General features: G+C 33.0%; 1 protein-coding gene across 1 annotated transcript; it reads left to right on the top strand.

Annotated features, from left to right (window-relative positions):
• Nucleotides 1–1,213: 1,213 nt before the first annotated feature.
• On the top strand, nucleotides 1,214–15,790 carry LOC130802663 (dolichyl-diphosphooligosaccharide--protein glycosyltransferase subunit 1B). Its single transcript, XM_057666672.1, has 8 exons — nucleotides 1,214–1,485; nucleotides 1,753–1,797; nucleotides 2,099–2,727; nucleotides 8,888–9,035; nucleotides 11,146–11,328; nucleotides 11,430–11,498; nucleotides 12,995–13,084; nucleotides 15,390–15,790. The coding sequence occupies exons 1-8, from the start codon at nucleotides 1,357–1,359 to the stop codon at nucleotides 15,522–15,524; spliced, it is 1,428 nt and encodes a 475-aa protein (XP_057522655.1). The 5' UTR covers nucleotides 1,214–1,356; the 3' UTR covers nucleotides 15,525–15,790.
• The last annotated feature ends 10,512 nt before the right edge of the window (nucleotides 15,791–26,302 follow it).

The following is a 26,302-nucleotide window of genomic DNA, read 5'->3' as shown; positions in this document are numbered from 1 at the left end:
AAAAATTGATACAGTGAAATAATTTTAAGAGTAAATTGCTTAATTTACAATAGAGGAATAATGTTAATTAAAATTAGAGGGAAGAATGGGAAGAATAATGGAGTTAAACGAAGAGTTATTTTAGAAAGTAGGTGGGATGTTTTGAAATTTTAAAAGTAACTATGTACTCTAAGTTTTCAAATTTAATTAATTATTTTTTTATTTATTAAAACTACTCCTAAATATCTGAGTTCTTTTTATTTTATCTTATTTTATTTTACTTAAATTTTTTTTCTTCAAAAAAAAAAAGAATAACTTGTTATTTTTTTAACAATTTTTTTTTATTAAACGTGAAACTTAGTTTTTTTTAACAATGTATCTTTAATTTAATTTTTTGTATTTTAAATTATTAATTATTTGTTATTTATTTTTATTTTTATTTCATTTTTATTTGTTTCTTTTTGAGAAAATATTCCGGATATTACAATCCTAAATGAATAGGAGTACTTTCTAACAATCCTAAATGCACCCTAAAATATATATATTATTTTGCTAAATGAAATGGTAGCAGCTGCAAGAATGGAATGTGGAATTTTGATTATTTCAGCCTAAAAATATATGACTATTTAACAATTATTCGGGTCGGATCCGGATCTACGACGCGGGTGAAGGGCTCGTGTCTAGAGGTTGGGTCTGGATTCGAGCCCGAGTCCGAAAGTCTAGACCCGAACCCAAACACACCAATTATTTTTAAGATCCAACAAGATCTTGGTCCCATAACTATCTCTAACTAGCATGTTAAAAAGCCTAAATAGAGTTTTTCTATTAAAAATTTAAAAAAAATTGGCTTTTTAATTTCACTAAAAGCTTGATCCATACACCGGATCCAATCCAAATTATTCAATTTTCTTACATCAGATAGATCATCTGATTTTAAAAACCAAATACCAAATATTCCAAACGAATAATTCAAATCGGATAATTATGTTAATCAATAATAAAGTTACTCCATCTGTCTTTTTTTTGTGTGTTTACTTTAAGAGGGAGAAATTTAAATTAGATTTTTAATGTATATATTAAAGATAAAATATATTTAGGTGAGATCTTGTTAGATTGGTCCTGATGTAAAACTTTTTAATACATAATTTTTATAATTTTTTATAATGCGCACTCAGAGATATTATATATTTTTATAATGCGCACTCACAAATATTAAAGCTTAAAATTTATCGATTTGAAAGAAGTATTTTTTGCATTAATCCTTGTAGCAGGCCGATGTAAGTAGTGAATACCAAAACCTAACCATTCCCTACTTGTCGCTCCCTGATTGTAATTTAGTCTTTCACAGCCAAGTCTTCGCAAGTCCTCGCAGCTCCCATGGCCATGGCGATGGAACTCAAATTCGGGAATGTCTTATCGATTTCTGCCATAATTTTTCTCTGTTTTCTTGGATCCTTCTGTTCGGCAAACGATCAAAACCTTCGAATCACAAATGCAGAACGCAGAGTACGTTCAACTTCCTCCGCTTTTTTTTTGCACAATATTTCAAGTATCTAACTGCTCGGGTTTTGCAATTTAGTAACTGATGTATACCTAAATTTTTGCTCATTGTTTTTTACTCTACTCATTTTGTCCATTTTGAGAAATTGATTGTGCTATTGATTGTTATTTTTCCTTCATTCTGTTGTCTGGATTGAAGAAATGACAATGTATTCGTACAATTTTTTAGTGGAATAATCCCTAATTGAAAGATTTGTGTCGTATTGTTTGCAGATCGATTTGAGTTCTCACATCATCAAAGTTTTCCTCACTTTGAAGGTTAGTTTTTTACTTATGAATTATTCCTTTTGCTGTTATTTTATTCCAAAAATATCAAATTATTGATTTTTTTGCTGTTGATTTATTCCAAAAATATCAAATAATCCATTTCTTGTTTTTTGGTAGTTTAAAATGTACATTTATGGTGGCTGTGGGGGATTAATTTTTTAGATTTTTAACCTGTGCTTTTGGATGTGCTTTGCCGTTCTTCTGTTGACGTTTTGGTTTCCCTTCCAACTTCCAAGTAGTTGAACCCTGATTATTTTTTTCGGGTTTATATTGATTAAAATATTCACGTCAGGTTGAAAATAAAGGAATGTCTCCCATATCAGAAGTCATTGTTGCTTTTACTCCAGTTGAAGTTGATCATCTAGCATTGCTTAAAGCCGTTTTACCAGGGGGTAAGAAAAAGAAGAAAACTTACACTTCTCTTGATATCAATCCTAAGCTACCTGATGGGCCAAATGGGACAAAATACTTCTCCATTACTTTGCTCAAACCCTTAAAGTCAGGTGAAGTTGTAACCCTTGAAGTCCTCTACATACTAACACGATCTATAGAACCATTCCCAACAGAAATAAGCCAATCGGAATCTCAGTTAGTTTATTACCGTGACAGTGCTATCATACTGTCCCCATATCATATAGAACAGCAGACAACTTTTATAAGGACTCCAAGTACTAAAGTGGAATCATACACAAATGTGGAGCCTACCAACCGTGCTGGTGTTGAATTAAAATATGGACCGTATGTTGATCAGCCTGCACACACATTTTCTCCCATTATTGTGCACTTTGAAAATAATAATCCATTTGTTGTTGTTGACGAGCTTGTACGAGAGATTGAAATCTCACATTGGGGCAGTATACAAGTTACTGAGCATTACAAATTGGCTCATGCTGGTGCTCGTTTAAAAGGTTCATTTTCCAGGTATGATTCATTGTATATGTTTCTTTTCCTTAATGCTTATAGCAATTGTTTCAACTTTTGATTGACATTTTTTATTACATATGTGTAAACTAGGCTAAAAATATGATCCATCGTTTTATAATGGGTACTACTAGCACTCTCTCGATCACCATTCAATAGCTATAACATTTGTGTTTAGCTTCAAAAATGATTGAAAACAAGGTCAAACTATTGCATCTTGGCTTACAGCAGTGTGGGCACCTTGAGGGGCTTCACCATATGGGGTTCACTGAAGTCGTGGAACATATTCTCATACTTCTAATCAATTCTTTAAAACAGGAATTCAAAATTTATGAATCATTAAATTTAATGGGCTCTGTTATGTGATGTGAGTTGTGACAATATGATTGTTATTCTTACGATAGTAATTGTATTATGAGTTGTGACTGGAGTATTATATCATCCAAATGTACCACTTAGGTCAAAGGAAAAAATTTAGTAGATAACACTGCTATATGGGTCAACCTCATATTTTTGGATAAAGCATTGGCATTTAAAGTGCTGTAATTTGATTATTTCTCTAGTCACATGAATTGGTATGATGTATTGTGGCATAATTCATGAATCTATGCTACTTATTCAACTTTATTTCTATTATCTTATTTTTTATTTTGAGGCGCTTTATGCATAAACATTTATAGATTGTGATTGAGTCTTTGCTAGTACAACACTTCGAATGATGTAGACACTTATATATTTGTGTTGAACTTTTATCATGAGTTGAAGTTCAAGAAAGAACTTGATGGATAAAGTTGACTAACTTCATATAAATCTTTATAAGTGCTAGATCCTTAATTTTATGGTCTTGGGCCTATCTATATCCTTAATAAAATTTGGAATACATGTTTCTTGTTTATCATTTGGTCTATATGGTTAGAACGAAATGGTTTTATTTTTAGGGACTATTTTTTGACCGTAGAAATTATGGGAGAGAAAATTATTTTTAAGCATCTTTATGGATAAAAGCTTTTGGATTTTTTAATGATGTTTCTTGTTTCATGGACGACACATCTTGTACCTTAACTGTGCTTTCATTTTTTAATTAACATAATTTCTCTATCAAAAAAGCACTTCAAGTCAATCTTAGGTTTCAATGTCAGTTGTAAATGTGGCTTAAGTATGATGGAGAAAGTGCTTCCAATGTGATCACAAAAATATATGTTGTCACATACGTGATGGGTGCTTGTATTCATAAGGAGTGGTATTGAATGAGTCCAACTCGAGTGGGTTTAGCTCGACTTGTACCTCACTTTAATTCAAGCTCATCTTGAGATCGAGTTTTCTTTTCCCCCAATTTGAATATTGGTTGAAATCGAATGGAGTTTTCGAGTTATATTGGCTTTAATTAAAGAACAACGATACTAATTTTTTATATTAATTTTTAGTTATCTTTTTAATATTAGATGATATTATTACTTATCGTAATCATCTGTACCCTTAATCATTATCCATAATCATTTATTTATTTTATTTATATTTGTGAGCTTCCTCATGAGTTTTAAGTCGAGCTAGCCTATTGAGATTTGGAGTTTTGCTTTGACCAAATTGAACGTGAGTAGATGACGAAATCAGGTATTCTCTTTATCACCCCTTGAAAGCTTCGCACAAACCTGATTTCGACGAGTTTTGAAAAACTAGAATTGGTTTCAACTTTTGTGAACATGAGTTAGTAGGTTTTAAATTAACGAGAAACTTGAGGGGTGAGAGGCAATGCTCATTTTGGGGTATGTGTATGGTTGAGTTTGAAATTTTTTTGTAGATTTTGTAAGTAATTTTTCCATCTTTTTTGTAATAATTTATCAAATTTGTCACATCTTGTAGATATTTAGTACTTAAGAATTTTTCAATTTTTCTGTATATTGGAGCAAAGTGGATATTTTAGGGAGAAAAGTGGAGAGATGAATAGAGATAGAGACAAGTCAAGAGTCATATACACTTTGTGTTTCAACCACTACTAGTCTACTACTGATAACTCAGTAACACTTCTTCCTGTCTTAATTACTTCATTTAATCTGACATATTCTAGAACTTCATTTATTGAAAGTCTCAATTTTTAACAACACACAAACCTCTCTTCTATCTCATCAACTAACTCCATTCTACTCCTACTTTGCATTTCTGCCAGAGCTTTGAATGTTTCAATTATGTTGAAAACTTTACATTTTTTTCATAAAATATACCCATATCATTCGAGTGAAATCATTGATGAACTGGATGGTATACTTTTCTCCACCAAAATAAGTTTGATTTTGCAATTTAATCTTATCCTCTTCCAACCTTTTCCTTTGCGAAATTAGCTTGTGCTCTTGGCAAGTTGACAAGACAAGATTCACATAGACCTTTGCTCTCCAGAATTGAAGGAAATCTCTCACCAAATTTAGAGCACGCATATTGAACTATCCATACCCTATGTGCCATAGCCAAGTCTCGCTACTCATTGGGAAAGCTTTTATTTTACAATGGGACTTTTTCGATCTCCTTTGGCTAGTAAATAATAGTGCATTAAATATATTCAAAGTCAAGTAAATAACCATTTTTTTTGAGTATCGGTGCAATACTAAACAGACTAATTCTAATTTGGAAATAGGACTTTGATGAAAAGAGTCTAACTTGTTGATATACGAGTTATTTGTCATGTGAAATGTGCACCCACTATCAATCAACTACTTGTCTTTGTTTCCATTGGAGCTTGAGGCTTGACGTGCATAAAACAATCAATCTTTTGGCTCTTTCAAACATGTGCCTCTATACTTGCTTGTTGCTTGTATTTGTTCCAACCATCCTTCTTTGAAATTTCCCTTCAATTTACCCTTATGGTTTCAATTGTTTTTCAAGATGATTTGCTTTGTTGCCTTGGTTTTAAATAGCACGAGGCACACCAAGATACAAAAGGTCCTTAGAGACTAACACTAAGTTTGGATAACAATTTCAAAGAAAAAAGAAAGGAAAGGAAGGGGAAAGAAGGGAAGGAAGTTAAGGGAAGAGAAATGAAAAGGAAGTAACTCTTGTTTGTTTAGGACGGAAGAGAAGGGAAAGAAAGGGAGATAAGAGTTCTCCCTTCAAATCTTTCCAACTTTGGAAAGATTGATACCATAACAAAAATCATCCATTCAATCCCTCCAAGTCCTCCCGTCCAAATCCGTTGACTCTTATTTTCTTATCCAAATAAGGGATCTTTCCAATTTTGGAAAGATTGATACCTTAACAAAAATCTTCCATCCAATCCCTCCAAATCCCTCTTCTCCAAAAATCCTTTTCCTCTTATTTTCTTATCCAAACAAAGGATCTTTCATCCCTCTAAATACTTCTCCTTCCTTTCCTTCCATCCAAACATAGTGTAAACGCATAGCACAAGGCAAGCTTTTTGTAGGCAAGACACGCGTTTTTGCTAAAAAGCTTAAAGATCAATTTAAACATATATGATACTTAAAATAACATGACAATTATATCTTAATAGCAAAAAGCTTGAAAACATTCGTTATCCTTGTGGTACCACTTTAGCACATAATTATTGAGAATTTAAAGATTTTTCCAAGTTATTTTCTTTCACTAGTTTTTTTTTCTTAAAGAAGCAACAATTTCTTGAACTTAAAAAAAAATTTTTTTTTGAAAGGAACAGTTTCTTGAACTTCATATTTAAATAAATTTGGATTTTGAGTTTTAAATCTTTTTCAAACAAACAAGCATAAGTTAATCAACCAAGCCAACAAAGAGGGCCTCTTGTACACATGTTGCATCAAAACAAATTGATTTAATTGGTTATTATGGTATAAAATTATATAATTAATCTTACCACTATGTCTTTAATTTTTGCATCTACTTCTTTCACTGCTTTTATTGTTTTCAGGTTTCCATTTAGTAAGTATCCAACCTGGACTTTTGTTTTGTAGGTGTGATTAAATTGTGGTCGGGTGTGTTTTGGTCAACTCATTTCGGTTGGGTCAATTTCATGGTCTTCTTGTTTTTAAGTCGTGTTAGTTTTAAGTCGGGTTGTGTCGGGTTCATATCAACCCAAAGGGTCAAGGACTTCAAATGTTTTCCTTTTCATTAATATTTTTACAAATAAATAAATAATAAGTTTTTTTCTTTCAATAGAGAATGTTTTTATATTGAAAAAGACTAATATACTGATTTTAGGGCTACATCAACATAATGTTAAATCAAAATTTCAAAATTGACTAAAAATGTACTTAGTCCTGACTAAAAACGATGACATGGGGTAGAAAATGACGATGTGGAATTGAAATTTGAGTCAAAACGGTCGTATTTGGGCTTCAGTCAGGTCACGGGTCAAGTTTTTGGATTATGACCCACTAATCTCATATCACCTTTCCGGTCAATTTTGTGCTGGGTCAAAATTTGATTGATCTTGTTTTTACCCTTATTATAATCCAATATATCTATAAAGACTTTTTTCAACCAATACTTCATATAATTGTTTGTTTCCACATGTGTTTTTTTGCATTGTATATTCTACACCACCCTCGGTTGTCGGTGTAGGGCTTTTTTTGTTTAGGGGTCTCTTTAACCACATTTTTCCTGCCCTTTCTTTGAAGTGGGTATGGATATATAACGTTTGTCTTCTACCCTGCTAGATTTACCGATTATGATGATGATGATGATGGTTGTTTTATAAGTATATTTATATGCTATGATTTTTTTTTGCTTATAATAATAATTTTCATTACATATTCCATTAACACATTCTTAATTATAGTAGTACATTTATATTTATATACCTTTGGGATTTGCTCCTACTATATCAGTCTTAGACATCATTTTTAAATTTTTATATGACATGCTCGGTTCAATATGTTAAAACTATCAAGGTTCGCCACTGAAGCTTTTGATAGTGTTATTGTTGTTTGTATATGTGGTTTATAGGCCCTTAAATCATAAGGTTGATACAATTGTTATAGTAACGTTGGTAATTAGGGAGAAGAAGAAAGAAAAGATTAAAAGTAGAGATAATTGCATATTTCTTATATTGATCTTGGGTGAGTTTATGAGCCCTCTATATAGAGGAGAGGGATGCCTTCTAATTATTGTGATACAAGTCAAGCAACACAATTCTTGGCATTTAGCGACTCCTAATAACTCAAGTATACTACAGCACAAGTTCCCAAAGTAGAGTTGTGCCAAAGACATACTCCCTATGTACCTGATAAATTGCAACAATGAAATTTTGCACATAGATTAAGAAATGGCGAGACAATGAATTGTGTGAATGATACTAAAGAAGAGTTAAAATGTGTGGACGGGATTAAAAAAGAATAGTTGAAACTTTTCTATGAATTGTAGCAAAATAAAAGGACGAACTAAAAAGAAAAGTGTAGCAATCTCTTAGAGACAGAGAGAGTACTTTTTACTTTTCAATGTAGTATTGAATTCATGTTCAATTACTATACACATTGAGTAGACGGTTTGTGTACTCTTATTGATAACTAAAATGTTTTGGAATTATTTTTCTTGTTGAATTTGTGGATTAATCTATACTTACAACTTCATAAAGCGAAATTTAGGATAAATTTTGCACAATACTACTCCTTAGTTGGATATAAATATATTGGTTAGCGGTGTTTTTTGTAGGAATTCCCCTTTCCATCTCACATTCATGCCCTATAGGAGTATAGATGCATGTTGTGTATATAAGTAGAAGACTTTTGGGTTGAGTGAGATGTCAAGCTTTGTCTATGTTGAAAAGCAAAAGAGAAGGGGTCTCACTTAATGTTAATTTTTATGTACTCATATTTGGAAAATTCTTATTCTTCATAAAACATAGGTAAAATCCTTTTTTTTTTTTTTTTTTTTTTTTTTTTTTTTTTTTTTTTTTTGTAAAATTAGTGAATTTATATAGATTATTGAGCTCGTAGTAGTTTCAATGAATCCAATAATATCTATCTACTTGCTGGTTTTTATTTATATTCGACTATGACTGCAATTGTCAATTTATGTCTATCTAACGATGCACTCCATTTCTCCTTAGTCCTACGATATAAATACATTTATTGCTTACTTTTCTTATAGCTATATCCATATTTGGATGCTCTTTTTCATTCACATGACCTTAACCCACATTTTAGCATTTTTTATATTAAATTTTGTATTTTCTTGGTGGCAGGGTGGATTATCAGTCTAGGCCTTCCGTAAGTGGTGTAGCTTCATTTAAGCAACTTCTTGCAAGGCTACCTCCTAGAGTTTACTCAGTTTACTACAGAGATGATATAGGAAATATCTCATCATCGCACTTGCGCTTGGACTCGAAGAAGGTAATCATACAATTTATCTTTGTAATTGATAGATGAGGTTGAGTCTATCGAAAAACGCCTCTTGGTTTTTACATGGATAATGTGTGTACATCTTACCCTCCCAAACCTCGCTTATTTGGTAGTTGCTTAATAGCATTGAGGTAATGGGATATTGTAAATTTGTAATTGATAAATGAGGTTAAGTGTGTAGTTTCTACTCCCACACATATGTTCGACTAAGTTTGGCATGAAATAATTTGCACTTCATTCTTTGAATGAGTGTTATATGAACAATTTCTTTCTTGCATGAATAATGTGAAAAAATCAAGCATATGCACGATTAATATAAGGAGTTTGATTTGCGTGAATAAGAAAACAATTCGAACTACTTAATTAATTGCCTTTTACTCACCAAAGTCTGGAACATATGACCCTTGAAGGCTTGACGCCGTTAGGTGTATGGATTTAACCTCTCAGACCGAAATCAAAGTAACGATGTTGTAGTTTTATTCACAAAGAAGATATGAATGAAACAAAGATTAAATTATAGTGTTCACATAGTTGGAAATATTACAACTCTTTAGCTCTTTATGCTAGAGCTTTCAAGCTTTCTTTTAGTCCTACATTGAGAATTACAAGAACTTGTCAAAAACATTCATTTCTAATTATACACTAATTTAACCAGCTAACATGCTAGTTAGCACTTAGCAGCCCCCACCCCCTATAAACAAAGTATAACCTTAATTAGTGAGTAACGATGTGTAGTTTTATTCACAAAGAAGATATGAATGAAACAAAGATTAAATTATAGTGATCACATAGTTGGAAATAATACAACTCTTTAGCTCTTTATGCTAGAGCTTTCAAGCTTTCTTTTAATCCTAAATTGAGATACAAGAACTTTTCAAAAACATTCATTTCTTATTATACACTAATTTAACAAGCTAAAATGCTTGTTAGCACTTAGCAGCCCCCTCCCCCTAATAACAAAATATAACCTTAATTAATGAGTATGGTTTGCCGTTTTTCATTCCTCTCTAGTCCCTGTTCATAGTTTTTATGAACATGATACGTTACGTATGATAATGATGATGATGATGATAATAAACTTAAGTAATGACTATAATCTGATGCCCAATATCACTGGTCTTCATGGATTTGCTTATAAATTTCTTTTCATTGGATTATAAATCACCTCTTTGCGGATTTATACACTTGTTTTGTATCTTTGAATCCCGTGTTATTTTCCTCAACCTCACTGTGTTGATTGGCTATCTTGGGCTCCATTGTTCTTTAATTATCACTGTTGATGTGGTGCAGGATGTCAATTATGCATGGCCTTTCTTTTCCCTCCTTTTCATGATGTGTTTTATTAGTTTTTTATGGTAAGCACTACACAAGGTAGTCTGCTATGAATTGGCATAGCTGCTAGATGATTAATGAAAGAACAAACTTATTACTGTTAATTAGACTGAAAACAACAAAACTGAACATAGATTTCTATTGCATCATTGATAAGAAAGCTACGTTAGAGGCATGTACTTGAGTGGTAACTGATACAATGAATGCTTGTATTTGAGTGGTAACTAGTACAACAAAGGCTTGTAATTGAGTGGTAACTGGTTAGCTCACTGCCATTGAACTAATCAAACTAAACGCTCACTTCTTTTCATAGTTTCCTTCTCATCAGGCTTCTCTATCTATATAGAGATTAGAGCTCATTTCCTTACTGTTACTGTATCGCTTTTTCATACAAGGCTCCTCAAAAACCTCTTATTTACTCTAATACTCCATAACACTGTTGCACAATTCCCTCTTCAAGATACTTCTAGCATCACTTTGAAGTTATTAACTATCATCCCTCTCTTAAGCCAGTTACTTCTTAGCGTGGCTCAATTTGGGCCCTGGTGATTTGAGAGCAGGTGGAATGTGAATTAATTGTAGAAATCCAAGTAAAGGATGATACTTTTTGTTTTTGATTTTAGATTTTTGACAATTGATTCCAGTAATGTGATTTACTATTTTGTATGAGTGAATGCATATTTGTCTTATAGTTGTTTATTGTGTTTGAGTATTTCCCAATCAAGGCAAAATTGAACTTCATAGTATGATTTACCGTGTGTTCTTGCAGTCAGATCTCGAAATAGAGCCTCGTTATCCTCTATTTGGCGGTTGGAAAGCATCTTTTATCATTGGATATAGAGTTCCTTTGGAGGATTTCCTATATGAGTCCACTGATGGCAAACAACGGTATCTGAACTTCTCTTTTGGATGCCCTATGGCAGAGACTGTTGTGAATAAGCTAACTATCAAGGTTTGTCGAATGCTTTTGGTTGACCAAATTCGCTATATGGCACTCTTCCTAAATCGCTAATTGATGTTGTCCAAATTGCCCTGTGAAACTTACATTTATAGGTAGCTCTGCCTGAGGGATCAAAGAATCCTTCAGTTTCGGCACCGTTTACACTGGAACAGCATTTGGAGGTAAATGAATGTCAATCAATTTTTATAAATTTGTTGTACCTTGCTTCTCTTCGTGGTTCAAATTTAAATACACTATTTTCATCGTGCAGTACCAACTACCGCGTATATAGAGATTCATGTTTGTAGGCACCTCTTATTTTCAATTCTAGAAGCTAAATCATCATCTATCGCTTTTGAATAAATACATAGGAAACAATTTTTAGGTGTATGTAGTTTCCAAAGTAGTAGACCATAATTCATAATCTAAATAATAATGCTAGTCATACTTGCAATATGTTAGGGGTATGGAAGTTACATCTTGACTTGGGGACTTCTATTGTGGTTCATTGAATAATTTTCATTTAACTCCTAGATCTTGCTTGAATATTTATGTTTTAACACCTTTATCTTGTTGGAAGGTAAGATAGGATCTTAGCTAGTGTTATGCTCACTACGACTCCAAGAATGTTGAACTCAACAACTCCTTCCAAAACATGGAGGTTTGTAATTTAGATTGCATTAGAATCAAATCTAATGAGTAATGACCCATATATTCTCTTTCATGGAATTCTAGCCAATTAAAACTTAGATTTTAGAAACTTTATGTATTTTTAGATCTAGGGTTTGCTTAACTATAGAAAAGAGTTTTAGCATATGACTTTCATTTCCAGGGAAAATATTGAGCTATCACTAAGGTTCACTTGGCGCCTTTATTAACTTATGTTACAAGGGAGATCAACTTCACTTATTTGAGTGTTGAAAGTCAAGGTCTCACATGGATAGTGGGCACTAGAGCCAAGGTCTTACAACCAAAAGATCAATTGACAAGGAAACAAATGCTATGTTACCTTGACTCTGGTGCCCACTATCCATGTGACACCTTGATTTTCAATACTTGATTTTTGAGTCAAACGAAATGGGAAAGTTTCACAAAATACCAAACCGAATACTTGAATGCATTCTTGAAAGGGTCTAGTCTGGCTAAAGATGACTTGGATGGTGGGATATCAAATGATTAGAAGAGATCAAGGATGAAGGATCATATAGCTCTCAACACCGTTGATGGAGGAAGAGGGTTTATGGGAAACAAGTTTTTTACTACATTTTAGGACTAAGGCTTTATCGTTGCTGTTGCACATGAAAATTCTAATATAAGAATATATTTTTTGTTAATGTAAAAATTATAGTATTTCTTGGAATGATTGTAGTAATTATACTTTTTCCTTTCTTGAGGGGCTCTTGAATTGTATTTAGTTTTTCTTATTTTTTTCAAATATATTTTCCCCAAAATTTTGAATGTCACCAATATTTTATTATTATTTCTAGTATGAAGTTGAAATATCTGAAATCAACTTCTAGCTGAATGTTTTCATATTCTATTTCCTTATTCGACAATTGGTGCTTGAGAGAAGGATGAAGAAATAGTAGGGGAGGGTTCTTGATCATTTTGTCTTTTGAAATGGCATTTTCACTTAATGGACTCAATTGCAAAAATCTAATGTTTCTGATGTTTGCAGACCACTTATTCATATCTTGATGTCTTTGGAAGAACTGTTGTGGTTTTGAACAAGATGAATGTGGTGCCAGAGCACAATTCCCCCTTTCAGGTGATGTACTACTTCTATTTAAATTCTGTGCAGTATTGAAAATTTATCCATTGAATTTTAGTTGAAACCTTGCAGTCAAATCAAACTCTATTGAACTTCATTCACTCTACTTATTTGATGTGTATTCAATGGCGCATATTATAGTTTGATAGTTTCCCTTGTGACTTGGAAGGGAGGCTACTAGGGGGACATTAGCTGATATTGATTTGTAAATTTAGGATTATTAGTTTTGCGCCAAATTATAATTTGAATTTGTATTTCATTTTGGTAATTTTCATTCAACTCACTCTCCGAATAAAACATGCTTTATTGGCTAACGAGATTCCTTGTTTTAGTAGGTTATTTTAGCTATATAAAGGGATTTCAGGATGTGATTTTTGTTCGGAGCGTGAGTTGAATAAAAATTTTGATGTTACATGACACGTGATTAATAGCAATATGATTCCTTACATACTGTGTATGAGTTTGTATTTGTTTGATCAATTGATTACAACATGTTTCGATTTATTTGATACTTTTATTGAGTCCATTAGTGAAATCCATGGTTCATTTTGGTCCATTGAACTACCATAAAGCATATCAAGTTGTCTCAAGAGCTGACATATTTGTTGGCACCCGTACTTCATTTGGTAATAGTCCAGGTTTCATTTTTGGTTGTAATGTTTTTGGTGTATGGTCCATGTAGTCACTGGATCCCTTGTGGATAAAATTACACCCCAAGAGAACTTCAAACTAGTGAGATATGGCCATCTTGAGGTGAGTTGTCCAACCACTTTGCGTGTGAAGAAAATCTATTGACGATTGTGCGTTGTATTTTCATCAAAACCTGATACTTTGGTTTTGATGAAGCAATACTGCTTTCTTCATCATTAAGATTTAAGCCTTGCTACCTCTTACTTCTAGCCTTTCATGTTGGTATTTAAAGGCCTGGATGAGACATTACTTAAGGTTATATTTCATGCGTTGTGGCAACCTTATAGTCAGGAACATTGTTTGGATGCAAAATCAGATTATGTGATGGAAACACTTGGAGCTTGAAAGTTAAGTTTTTGTCCTGAATTGGGAACTTTATGAACCATCCTTTGTGGGAAAATGGTGCTCCGTGATCCATCCTTTGCGACCTCATTTTCTGCATTCTTCTTGCTTGGCACATAACTAGTTATCGCTTGGGAATCAACAAGTATCCTTGTATATACATATTTTTGCCTATTGATAAATGATTTAAGCTTCCACCTTTAGATTTAAATCTTGTTTGTGAGGAATCCTAATTGTTGTTTCCAAATTCAAATTTATATCTTTAACAGTTATTCACAATTAATACAAAGAACTCAAATTTTCAGCTTTGAGCTTTAACCATGAATCCAAGGACTCTCCTATGATTCAGAAGGGGCACTCTGAATCATATTGTAGAATCATAAGATTTTTCCAACGTAAATATAGATTTTTTTCATATAAGTTGAAAAAGGTAGTTATTGATATATATTTTTTAGCTTTATGATTGCTAACATGTATATCTCAATTAATAGCTTTGTTTGAATTATTAAATTTGACTCAAATTTGTAACTTTTTTCTAGTCGAGAGATTCATTGAATCGTATATCGCTAAATAGTACGATTCTACAATTTGAATTGGGATCTTAACAACTATGCTTGATCCTAAAAACAACTCCAAAACTGGGAAAGATTGACTTTAAGTCTACATCTCAGATTTCTTACCAGTTGGAGCAAAGTAGGTAATAAATCTGCTTTCATTGATCAGTCAATTCCTAGACCTAGTTGTATCGAAGTACAAGGTGGTATGTCAAACGATACTACACGGATTGCATGAATATTGTTGTGCTGGCCAAAAAGGCCATGTAAGGAAGTACAAATCAAAACATTATTATTAGATCTACAAAATCTTTTATTAGAATGGTGGTTACAAGGCACAATATAACCTCTAGTATTATGATTAGTAAGACTAATTATGCATGAATGAATCCTGGACTTAAACAAACCGGGGTTGCTTGATTGACCCATAGGTAGCTGCCTGTCGACTCTAGTGCTGGTGGATTACCTGCACCAGGCTGAATAGTTTTGTCAGTTAATTTTGAAATATCCATCTCTGATTAAGTGCACTTGCATACTCACTACATTACGAGCATTGTCTTCATTGTTTTGATCGCCTCCTTTATTGTGTGTAGCCGTGGCGTGAGCTCATCTCCATTTTTTCTGTATAAAAACGTGATTGTTTCTTCTTTGAGTTGCGGGAGATTGTGTGATCCATGTGTTTTAAAGCTAAATAAGTGTCCATTTTTTCCTTTCAGGTTTACTACGATTTCAAACCTGCCTTCATGCTCGTTGAGCCACTGATCTTGGTATCCGTATTCTTCTTGTTTTTCTTGGCTTGTGTTGCATATCTTCATGTGGATATTTCCATCATGAAATACAAAACATCCTGAAATTTCGATGACTATATGTAACGAATATAATTTATTCTGTCAAATTTCGGGAACTTGACTACAAGAGTTATCTTTAGTTAGTTTATATTGTTTTGAACTTAGCTTGGAATCTTGTAGAAGCTTTACGAAAAGCCTAGAGAAAGAATTGTAGAAACTAAACATGATGACATTTTATTTTGTATGTTGTGTGATCCTGCTGCAAGCGAGGTCATATCATGCACAAGAAAAGGCTTTAGAAAGATATAAGAATGTTGAAATACAAAGAATTGACTGGTGTTGGATGATCAATTGAGTGAAAGCCTCTTGCAACTCTCGCTTCCTTTCGGAGACGCTTCTTCCTGACGTTTGGCGATCTATGTTGATGCTTGATTACTGCTTCGATTTTCGTACTCATCGTTAAAAAGTAATTTGAGCTTCAAGGATGTGCTAAATTTTGTAATTTTTATGCTTAATTATTCATGATATTCATCTTTATCGTTTCATGAGTGTTGCTCTTAAATTGTGAAAATTTGAAAAGGTTAAGTGAAAAAATAAAAAAATTAACAAAATAAACTAGCTTTCAAACTTATTCCAAAAGTAAGCGTGAAAATTTCAAACCTGAGGTTTGGGGCTGTTCGCAGTTAGTAACTGCGAACAGGTCAAAAAAGACAAAAATAGATGTTCCCACTTAGTAACTGGGAATAACTTTGACTATTTTTTGACCTGTTCGTAATTACTAACTGCAAACAACTATCTGTGTATTTGTACAGCTATCTGTTCGCAGTTACTAACTGCGAACAGGTCAAAACAAGTCAAAATAGTTGTCGCAGTTAGTAACTACGAAAAGCAATTTTGTCCTGTTTGGCTGTTTGCAGTTAGTAACTGCGAACAACTCCAAACCTTAGGTTTAGAATTTTCACGCTTACTTTTGAAAATTTTTTAAAAACTAGTTTATTTTGTTAATTTTTTTTTTCACTTAACCTTTTCAAATTTTCTTAAATTGTTGCCACTTTCATAAGGAGCTTCTTTTGGCTTCCATTGGGTCAATTTGCCGACTTATGATAAATCTAATTTATGGGAAATATTTGGAGAAAAAATTTATGCATATTAACAACTTTTGAATAATTGAGTTTTTTTAATAAAAAAAATATATTTTAAAATAAATAGTCTTGTCCGAGCCTCTAGTATTGGCTAGTTTGTTATAATTAATAGCAAGCAAAGATAAAACGAAAATTTGAAAAAAATAAGATCATTTAACAACTTAATTCCAAAAATAAATTTCGTGAAAACTTATTTTCCAAAATAAGCGTCCGCACATCCAAACCTAGCCTCGGTGAAAATCATTGTTACTAACAGCGAAAGACAAAAAAAAAAAAAATAATAAAAAGGTATAAGTTGCTGTTACTAACAGCGACTTATACCTTTTTATTTATTTATTTTTTTGTACGAAGTAAACTAGCCGTTGTTAATTAGAAAAATAGTCGTTACGAATTTGAAAATAGCCGTTGTAATGATGTTCTATAAATAACTCCATCATTTCCCTACTTCATTATATGTAATCTACATCATTCTTGTTCTTTTGAATCAATTTATAAAGGTAACATATGGTATTATGTTAGTTTTACTCTCAATTTATAAATGTTAATATTATTTTTGAAAGTACACTTACGTTACTATGTTATATGTATTCCGTAGATGTCAAAGGAGCATTGTATTGAAGAGCTTTGTGATTGTGGTTATGAAGTTGAGATTAATACAGATTGGAGCGACTTCGATCCAGGACGTGATTTTGTTGCTTGCCTTTTCTACTTGGTTGACGGATTAGGATGGACATACTTTAGATGAATTGTTCCGGAGGGTACTAAATGGCAGAGAAACTTAATAATACGACTTGAAAAAGAAAAACAAGAGCTTAAAAATAAGGTATTTAATCTAAAGAGGCAAATAGATGATATGGCACATAGGAAAGAGGAGACTGAAAGGATTATGAGAAAGTTTAAGAAGCCATCTTAGTTAGCGGCGGTAGTTTAACTTAACGAACGAACTATATAATTTGATATGGATTTGTTAAACTTGAATGAAATTGTGTTGAATTTTCGATAGCATTTTTCCTATTTGAATATGATTGTCTGTTTGTTTTTGATTAAATTCATACTGCATTCTTGGCGGAATGATTCATCGCCGAAAAGTCTGAGTACTTAACATCATTTCATTCATAATAAACGTGTAATAATACGATTAAAATATATATATCTACATATATGTTACAATTTATACACAAAAGACCAAATGTTACAAATATTGAGTATGTACAAATGTTCAATATATACAAACAGTATTATAATGCTAATCCTCCTCCTGTACCCTGTCTAACTGTGACGGTTTACGACGCCTCCTACGATAGTAAGAGGCCGTCGCATGACGCTCGGGTAGGGGAGGTGATTGATACTGTGATGATGTGGCACCCTGTGAGGACCCAGCACCGTAGTCCGGGCACGTTCAGTCAACCTCCTCAAGATCAACGTCGGCATGATGAGGAGATGACCCGTACTCATACATAGTGGTGTGGGGTGCAGTCACTTCCGGTATGAAGTGTTGAAATTGCGTCCCTAGGAGTATGCCCTGGGCAATCTCCCGTACGGGCTCCTCTTGGGAGGAGCTGATGACTGAAGCAAATGCCCTGTGCCTGCAGTAAGACTTAAGTATTAATGAAATGTTTAACGTGTAAGTTCTATGGATAATAATCAATGTTGAAGAATACTTACAAAGTGTGTCATCGTCGGTGCTACTGGGCTGCTGCCATGATACCTCGTGGTTTCATCCATCGACGAGTGATGGAGAGGAACCACGACAAGTAATCGATCGGCGCACCTTGGGCCAGCAGCTCTAACCTGTGCTCCCAACGAGCGACATGGCGCCAGTTGATCTCGAGCCAGTTCTTGGGATCCCGACCCTTGCGAGAGTTATGGAGCTCCGCCTCTGTGTCATATGGCGGCAGGATGCCCTGTACCATCCCAAATTGGCGCAGTACGCGCTCAGGGAGATGCACTTCGACTATGTCAAAGCAGATCAGAGCTAAAGATGCTCTCCACGCCCCTGACAATATGCCCGAGTGCTGAGGCAATGCAGCGTATGCCCCAGCGGGGTAAGGGTCCCATCGAAACTAAACGTGAAAATTCGATTAATAAATTACGCAATGTGATAGTTACAAAATAAGTTGTAGTGAAGTTGTTACCTAGTCAGCTCGTAGTAGATCGAGTTGATCGCGGTAGAACCCCACGCCCGATCCAGTATGGGTCCTTGTTCGTCTTTCAAAGGGCCCAATCGAGTTGCAAGTTCTAGTGTTGTGACCGTCACTACCACACCGTTGACAAGCGTTGCGCCTCCACGATCCTTCGTCCATTTCGTTCGTGATCCTCCTGGACTTAGGTCTTTCTAGTCCATGAATGTGATCTGGATCGTGTATCACCTCAACACCGGTATCTTGAGGCCATGACCTTTTATCAATCAACGACAAGAATGTGGATTCATATGTGTTGACATAGCTCTGGGTCGTGTAGCAGGAGTCCACAAAACGCTCGTAGGATAAGTGTCGTTTAATACATACGACAAGGACATGAGAACAAGGTAAGTGATATATGGATGGTTTGTTACAAGTGCATTTCATCTCGCTCATTTGTATCTTCTAAGTTAAAAGTATCATCATTTGTGACTTGAAATTGAAGTTGATTGGGTTCATTAGAAGGATAAGAGGAAGATGGCATAAAGGGATTTTGGGTTTCTTGGGTAGGGAAGGGCGTATGAGAAGGAGCAGAAGAAGTTATATTTATGAATGCATTTGTTTCTAGAACATTGATATCTTCATTCCCTAGGGGTACCTCTTCTACATATAACTCTAACGGAGTAGGGGTAGTAGACCTTGAATACTCCCACACTGCATCTATAGCCTCCTCATCCTCAACCGGAAAAGCTAACAAATCTCCACTCAGATTGTACTTAAAACTTAAATTAACAGTACTTCTTGTAGTGTCAATGCCAATCTTAGAGCATATAAAATGTTTAAATTCATTCAAATCCATGTATGAGTTGCATGCAAACAGTTTACGTCTTCCCCCAACATACTTAACATTGTTACTAGTTGGTCGAATTGAACCTCATTATGAACATCAAGGTAAATAACAACTACATTCGACATATTCATAGATTTTATGACCACCATATATGACATACATTTTAAATTCAACACCAAATTAAAAACATTATAATAAAAACGTACTTTAAAAAGCTGTAGATCAACGAGAATTAGTAAATTGCAAGTTTAGGAATCTACATTAACGTGAAAGTTGAACAAAATTCATTAAACCCTAATTTTTCGAAAATGAAAAAAAAAAACACAAAAAAATAGTACCTTAGGTCGATCTAGGAAGATGACAGAACTAATTAGTGTTACAAACTTGGAATTTGATGAGTTTAGTTGAAGGATTGAATTTGATTTTAATGGTGGAAAGAAGAAGGAGATCTCGTAGGTTGATTGAGGAAAAGAAAAACGCGTGAACTGAAATGGGAGAAGGAAACTGGAAAATTAAAAAAGCCATTAGTCGCTGTTAGTAACAGCGACTTATGCTTTTTAATTTTTATTTTTTTTTGTTCTTTCGTTGTTAGTAACAGCAACTTAAACCGAGGCTAGGTTTGGATGTACGGACGCTTATTTTGGGAATTACGTTTTCACGAAGCTTATTTTTGTCATTAAGGTTTTAAATAATCTTATTTTATTCAAATTTTCAGATAAAACCTAGTCAAAAAGTTAACAAGCGAAGGATATTTGTCCGACTCTTTGGCCACTTATCTATGTATTTGTTGGTTACTAACGAGTAAAGCCTTTCTAAGCAAGTGTTTTATGAAAACTTAATAGAATGCGAAAATTTGAAATGAATAAGATAAATTATCAACAAAATGAATGAAATAAAATAAATTTTAACTTATTTCCAAAAGTAAGCGTGCAATTCTTAAATCTGTGGTTTGGGGCTGTTTGCAGTTAGTAATTGCGAACAGGTCAGAAAAACAAACTAGTTGTTCTCGGTTACTAACTGCGAACAACTTTCACTTTTTTTTGACCTGTTTCCAGTTAATAACGGCGAACAACTTTCACTTTTTTTTTGACCTGTTTCCAGTTACTAACTGCGAACAGCTACTCCACTGTTTTTTTGACCTGTGTGTATTTGTGGAGCATGTTGTTCGCAGACGCAGTTAGTAATTGCGAACAAGTCAAATAAAGTCAAAGTTGTTCTAGTTACTAACTGCGAATAGTCCCAAACCACAGGTTGCACGTTTACTTTTGGAAATAAGTTGAAACTTATCTTATTTCGTTCATTTTGTTGTTAATTTGTCTTAATCATTTAAATTTTCATAGAATGCTGACTCATTTCATCCAAGGCCTTCATTTTCTGAAATTACTTCTCTCATGTGTTATATAAATCTATAATAACATATGTCTCTCAAGTTAAACCAACGTATACTCATCTGTCCTGATAAAGATTGAATTAAAGAGAGAGGAAGATTTTTAAGAGAGTGGCAATAAATAAAGAGAAAGAATAAATTGTATGGATGAAATTAGAAAAGAGTTAAAATGTGAAAATTTGAAATCAATAAGCAAATTTAGATGATAAAAAAGTCCAAAAATAAGTTTGGAGTAAATTTATTTCAAAATATAAGCGCCTCCCAATCTAATGCTAAGGTTTGTGTATGTTCACATTTAACAACAGCGGGCCATTACAAAGGATGAGTAAAAAAAGTCAGCCAAAGAATTAGCCGCTCTTACTAACAAGGGGTGATTGAGTTAACTTTTGTTGACTTTTTGACAGTTGTTAAACTTGGATGTTAATGACCCGCTGTTAGTAACAGCGGGCGATTGCTGATCATACTTCCTTTGACTTAGATTTAGTAAATGGCCCGCTGTTAGTAACAGCGAATAAAAACCAACTCTTAACATTGGGTTGGAGGCGCTTATTTTTAGATACAAGTTTAACCGAAGCTTATTTATGATTTTTTTTGCAAAAAATGCTTGTTTATTTCTAATTTTCGTTAAAATGTATGGATGAGATTAAAACAAAGTGGTGAGCCATTGTCCAAAAACAAAAATGATGCAAATTAAATGGGACGGACCAAAATGGAAAATTCTTCAAATTCAATGGGGCGGAGGGAGTATATCTCTAATTAGTAATTTCTTTATTTAGGAATTAATAATTTTGATACGGAGTATTTAATTTTTATTATTTGTTTGAGTTAACTTAATTAATTAGTGTTGATGATCATTGTTCTTTAGACCATTGTTATTAGAATCTCGATCCTAATCAACGATTCTACAATCCAAAAATAGGCAACCAATCTGGATCGTAGTTAGGATGTTAATATTGATAGAAACGTGCAATCCTACTTAACTTAAAAATTTAGTGTAAGATCATAACACGATTCTACGATCCTACGATCCAACAAGGGTAGTTTCAATCGTAAAATATTTTCAAATAGTCCAATTTTCACTTGTGTGTGTATATATATATATATATATATATATATATATATATATATATATATATATATATATATATATATATATATATCTAAAATTATTATTTTAATACCACTATAAGTTTTTATTTACACCTTAAATCTTAAAAAATAACAAATAAAATTGATAATCACTTTTATCGAAAGCACATTAATTCATATTTGTACATGATCCATCAATAGATCCAAGTTGAATCTCGTTCCTAACAACCTTGGTTTAGACGTCATATATTAATATATATGAACAGAAGTGTCACTGTGGTTGGGAAGTTGTAATTGAGGCGGACTTGACTGAAATGATCCAAGACTTAGATTTGTTGCATGTCTCACATTTCATGAGGAAACATTTACTAGGGATTGTAACTACTTTAGTTGGATTTGAGAAAAGGGCACACAATGAAAAAGATACTATTATTTAATTCAAAAGAGATAAAGAAAAGCTCTAAAAGGAGTTCAATCGTGTGAAGAACCAATTGGAGGGACTTTTGGACACTATGAGAATGAAGAGGATCATGAAAGCATTCAAAAAGTAACGTCGGATTGTGTATTAGGTTTTAATCTTTTTAAGAATGTTATGTAGATAGTTTAATTTATGAAGAATGTTGTAGTTTGTACTCTTAATGCATATTAATGCAATATGTGTCGTATTTTCGATAGTATTTTCCCTAAAATTTGTTAAATGTGTTTTGGTTCATATTGAATAAAAGGAACTATCTAAGTTAAATTGGGGCATCATCGGCCAATATATGAGTCATGCTGAAATGCTTCGTCGTCAGCTACTTTGAGCTTTAATAACACTAATGTGAACATAATAAACACTAGATATGTACAATAGTCAAAAAAATAAAAAATATATACGATAGTGCAATACATACAATGTCAATAATAATCTCCTGATTCTCATATTTGAATTGCATACAAACGATTTATGTTTACCACTAACATACTCAACATCCCTATTCCTTGTCTGAATTTGTCAATTCTAAAAACATAACATACTCACCCGATAAGAAATCATTTACTAGAAAATACATAACATCCAAAACATTATCAATATCACATCACATTCAAATTTATTAAAAACAAAAAAAAGAAAAATCTTCAAAAAGCCCCAATTCAAGTTCAAATTCACAAAGCATCATTCAAATTCAGTTTTACATTTCAATTAAAAAAAAAAAAACTTAAACTTGCAAAAGCAAAAAAATAATGTACATAATATAATAAATAAGTACCTCATATCAAATGAGCATAAGCTAGTGAGGATTACATTACAAAATTTGTAGCCTACATTTAAATGAATAAGGACATTACAAACAAATCTTAAAATGACAAAAAATAAAACATAAAAAAGTAGTGATTTTTACCTTAAATCAAACCAAGTATAACAAGTAGAACTAAATTTAAAAAAAAAGAGAGAATATAATTCGAGGTGTTTTACTGGAGTTTAAAAGGAGAATTATCGACTTTTTTGGGTTTTAGGGTTTGTAGAAAGAGGGAAATAAATTAGGAAAGGATGTTGTTTGAACTTAACATATGCGTGCTTACTAAGAGACAAAAAGCAAGTGAAGCGAAAGGTCAAAAAGTCAAGTGAAGAGACAACAACGTGCAAAGGAGATATGCCTTTTTGACTTAGCACTTTACTTGCTTGAAGTTTGCTAGTAACATCGAGCAAATGTTTCTTGACTTTTACCAGCTTTTAAACTTGCTTGTTAGTAATTACGAACAAGACCTGATCATAGGTTCGGACAATGATACAATTATTTTGAAAAAAAATTTTTTTTTTTTTCGAGTATGAGAAACTAGGAGAAGATACAAGAGTTAATCTACACGAAGTATGATTAGTATCTAGTAATAGTTTGGTAGGAATTTAGATGTGTTTAGCGGAATTGCAATAAACTAGTTATTAACATATAAACGTGATCTCTAGTATATCATAATATGAATTATCAAATTAGAAAAATATCATACTGTTGATGAGTGAATTTTATGTTGTATAATTGAGTATGAATTACACTTATCTTTCCTTCATTATTGGTACACTCTAGTTAATGACCCATGATCATTTTTGCTATTGTGTACTTTAATTTTATCCGATTAATAATTATATGTATAACCTCGTAGAACTAGATCATAATACAGGTAAACTAAAATCTTTTTTGACATAGATCATAATAGTTGGTTTTTATCAAAACATTATAATCACCTAAAATAATCGAATTATATTATCTCTATAATTCATCTCATTTCTATAAAGTAATTACACTTAATCAAAGGACACCCATTTCCTTCCATATACCTTCATATACATTATTTAAGTTCCAAGTAACATAATGCAAATGCATATCTCTTTTTTTATGTCTTAGTTTATAATATACAACCATGGTACCACCATTATACCAATAAACCTCTTATGTTCTTCGTTATAATTTTATCCAATTAGTACTTATATGTGTGACCTTAAAGGACTCCACTATAATTAGTTGTAAACCAATGTAATTAGTATACAGATCTAAGTTGGTTTCTAGTAAAACGCTACGATCACCTAAAATAATCAAATATAATTTATTTCCAAAATTTGTCCAATTTATATTTAATGATCATACTTTATCAAAGGACATCTAATTCCATCTCCCACTTGTCCAAGAACAAGTGTGTAATAAACTTCTTAAGTCACTTAATGTAAAACTAGACGACACAATGACTTCTCATTTTATTCATACTGTAACACCTGGGCCCAACGGATCGCCGGTGACTACTCATGGAAACTGTACACTAGCCCTACAAACCTACACAAGTTTTTCCAGCGCACTTTTGTAACATCTCGGAATAACTCGGGTCGTACGAAAAGAGAAGATGACCTTTTAAAAACGAGACAACTATAATCCGAGTCAAACCGGGATGTTAGAAAACAGTTTAAAACGGTTTTGAAGTTAAGGAAAACGTGCGGATCGAGTTCTATTAGCGTTATTATGAACTACTAGATAATAAGAAATTCTTAGCAGCGGATAAGAACGAAAAGTTAAATCTAATTATTACAACTTGAGAACGAAAATCGCCTCATAAAAACCAAATGTTCTTTAAACTAAATTTTGAAGTTCTTATCAAGACTTCTCTATCCTAGTAATTTATTTCTTCAAGGGACAATCCTCACTCACCAGACCTGCAACTTAACTTACTGCTAGTCATTGCCCAGATAGGTAACAACATCATCGCAGGGTCGTTAAGACCAAAAGTACACGTCAGCAAAGGTCGCATACCAAATAAATAATAACACAAGAGAAAGTTTTAATTTATTAGCTGACAATTCACAGAACCTTATGCTTCGATCATGCTTATTAAAAATAATTATTTTCATGTAAAGGTTAGTCAGCCATACTGTTGTACTATCCAGCCATACTGCCGGTACACTCCAAACTCCATAAGTGAGACAATACATTAGGGAGAGCTAACCCCTAAGCAAGTCTCTACCATAGACACTCGCCTTACTTCGGTGCCTATGGTTAAGTATGCATACCCCCGCGGTGGCTCATAATGCCCTCATAAACCGCGAGTAATTCATTTCCACCAATTGACGTCATACTACGTCCACTTTAAAGTTAGTGAGGTCATACTACCTTTGCTTATCAAAACAATGTATAAAAATTATTGATTCGAAAGATAACATTTTTCGTACTATATATCCATACTTTACTTTTGTATACCATTATTATATGATACATCGGACTAATGCGAACCACGCTGCGTGTACATACCTTAAGCAAGATAACCAACTCACAAGCGTCTTAATCAATTCCCGGTCACGAATCGACTTCCTACAAGGTTCAATCGTATTCGGGAAATAAGCACACATACACATTTTCCTCAAATCATCCATAACACACATATACAATCACATCCATACCTAGAATACTACACACAACATGAACATCCATCACATACTATAACATGGTAAATACACAAAACAGGACAGCCTATACAATCTGTCAAGAAACTCAACTTAAAACTGTCAAATTAAAAATCCGACTTCACCGTTGCGTCCGGAAGGCGTCAAAACCCCCGGGTACCAATTTTCATAATTTATAACATAGTATAAGTATTTTTAACTTAATTTCAAAGCCAAAAATGTTCCAAAAACACATTTTTTTTCACCATTTTCAAAACCTACGGGATTTTGTCATTCCATTTTTTTTATCACAAAAATATAAATATCAATGCTTTATTTCCTATTAAATCTA

Source organism: Amaranthus tricolor, chromosome 16, assembly GCF_026212465.1.
Source record: "Amaranthus tricolor cultivar Red isolate AtriRed21 chromosome 16, ASM2621246v1, whole genome shotgun sequence".
Lineage (NCBI taxonomy): Eukaryota > Viridiplantae > Streptophyta > Magnoliopsida > Caryophyllales > Amaranthaceae > Amaranthus > Amaranthus tricolor.
Note: the sequence above shows the minus strand (reverse complement) of the source record. Positions and strands in the feature narration are given on the sequence as shown.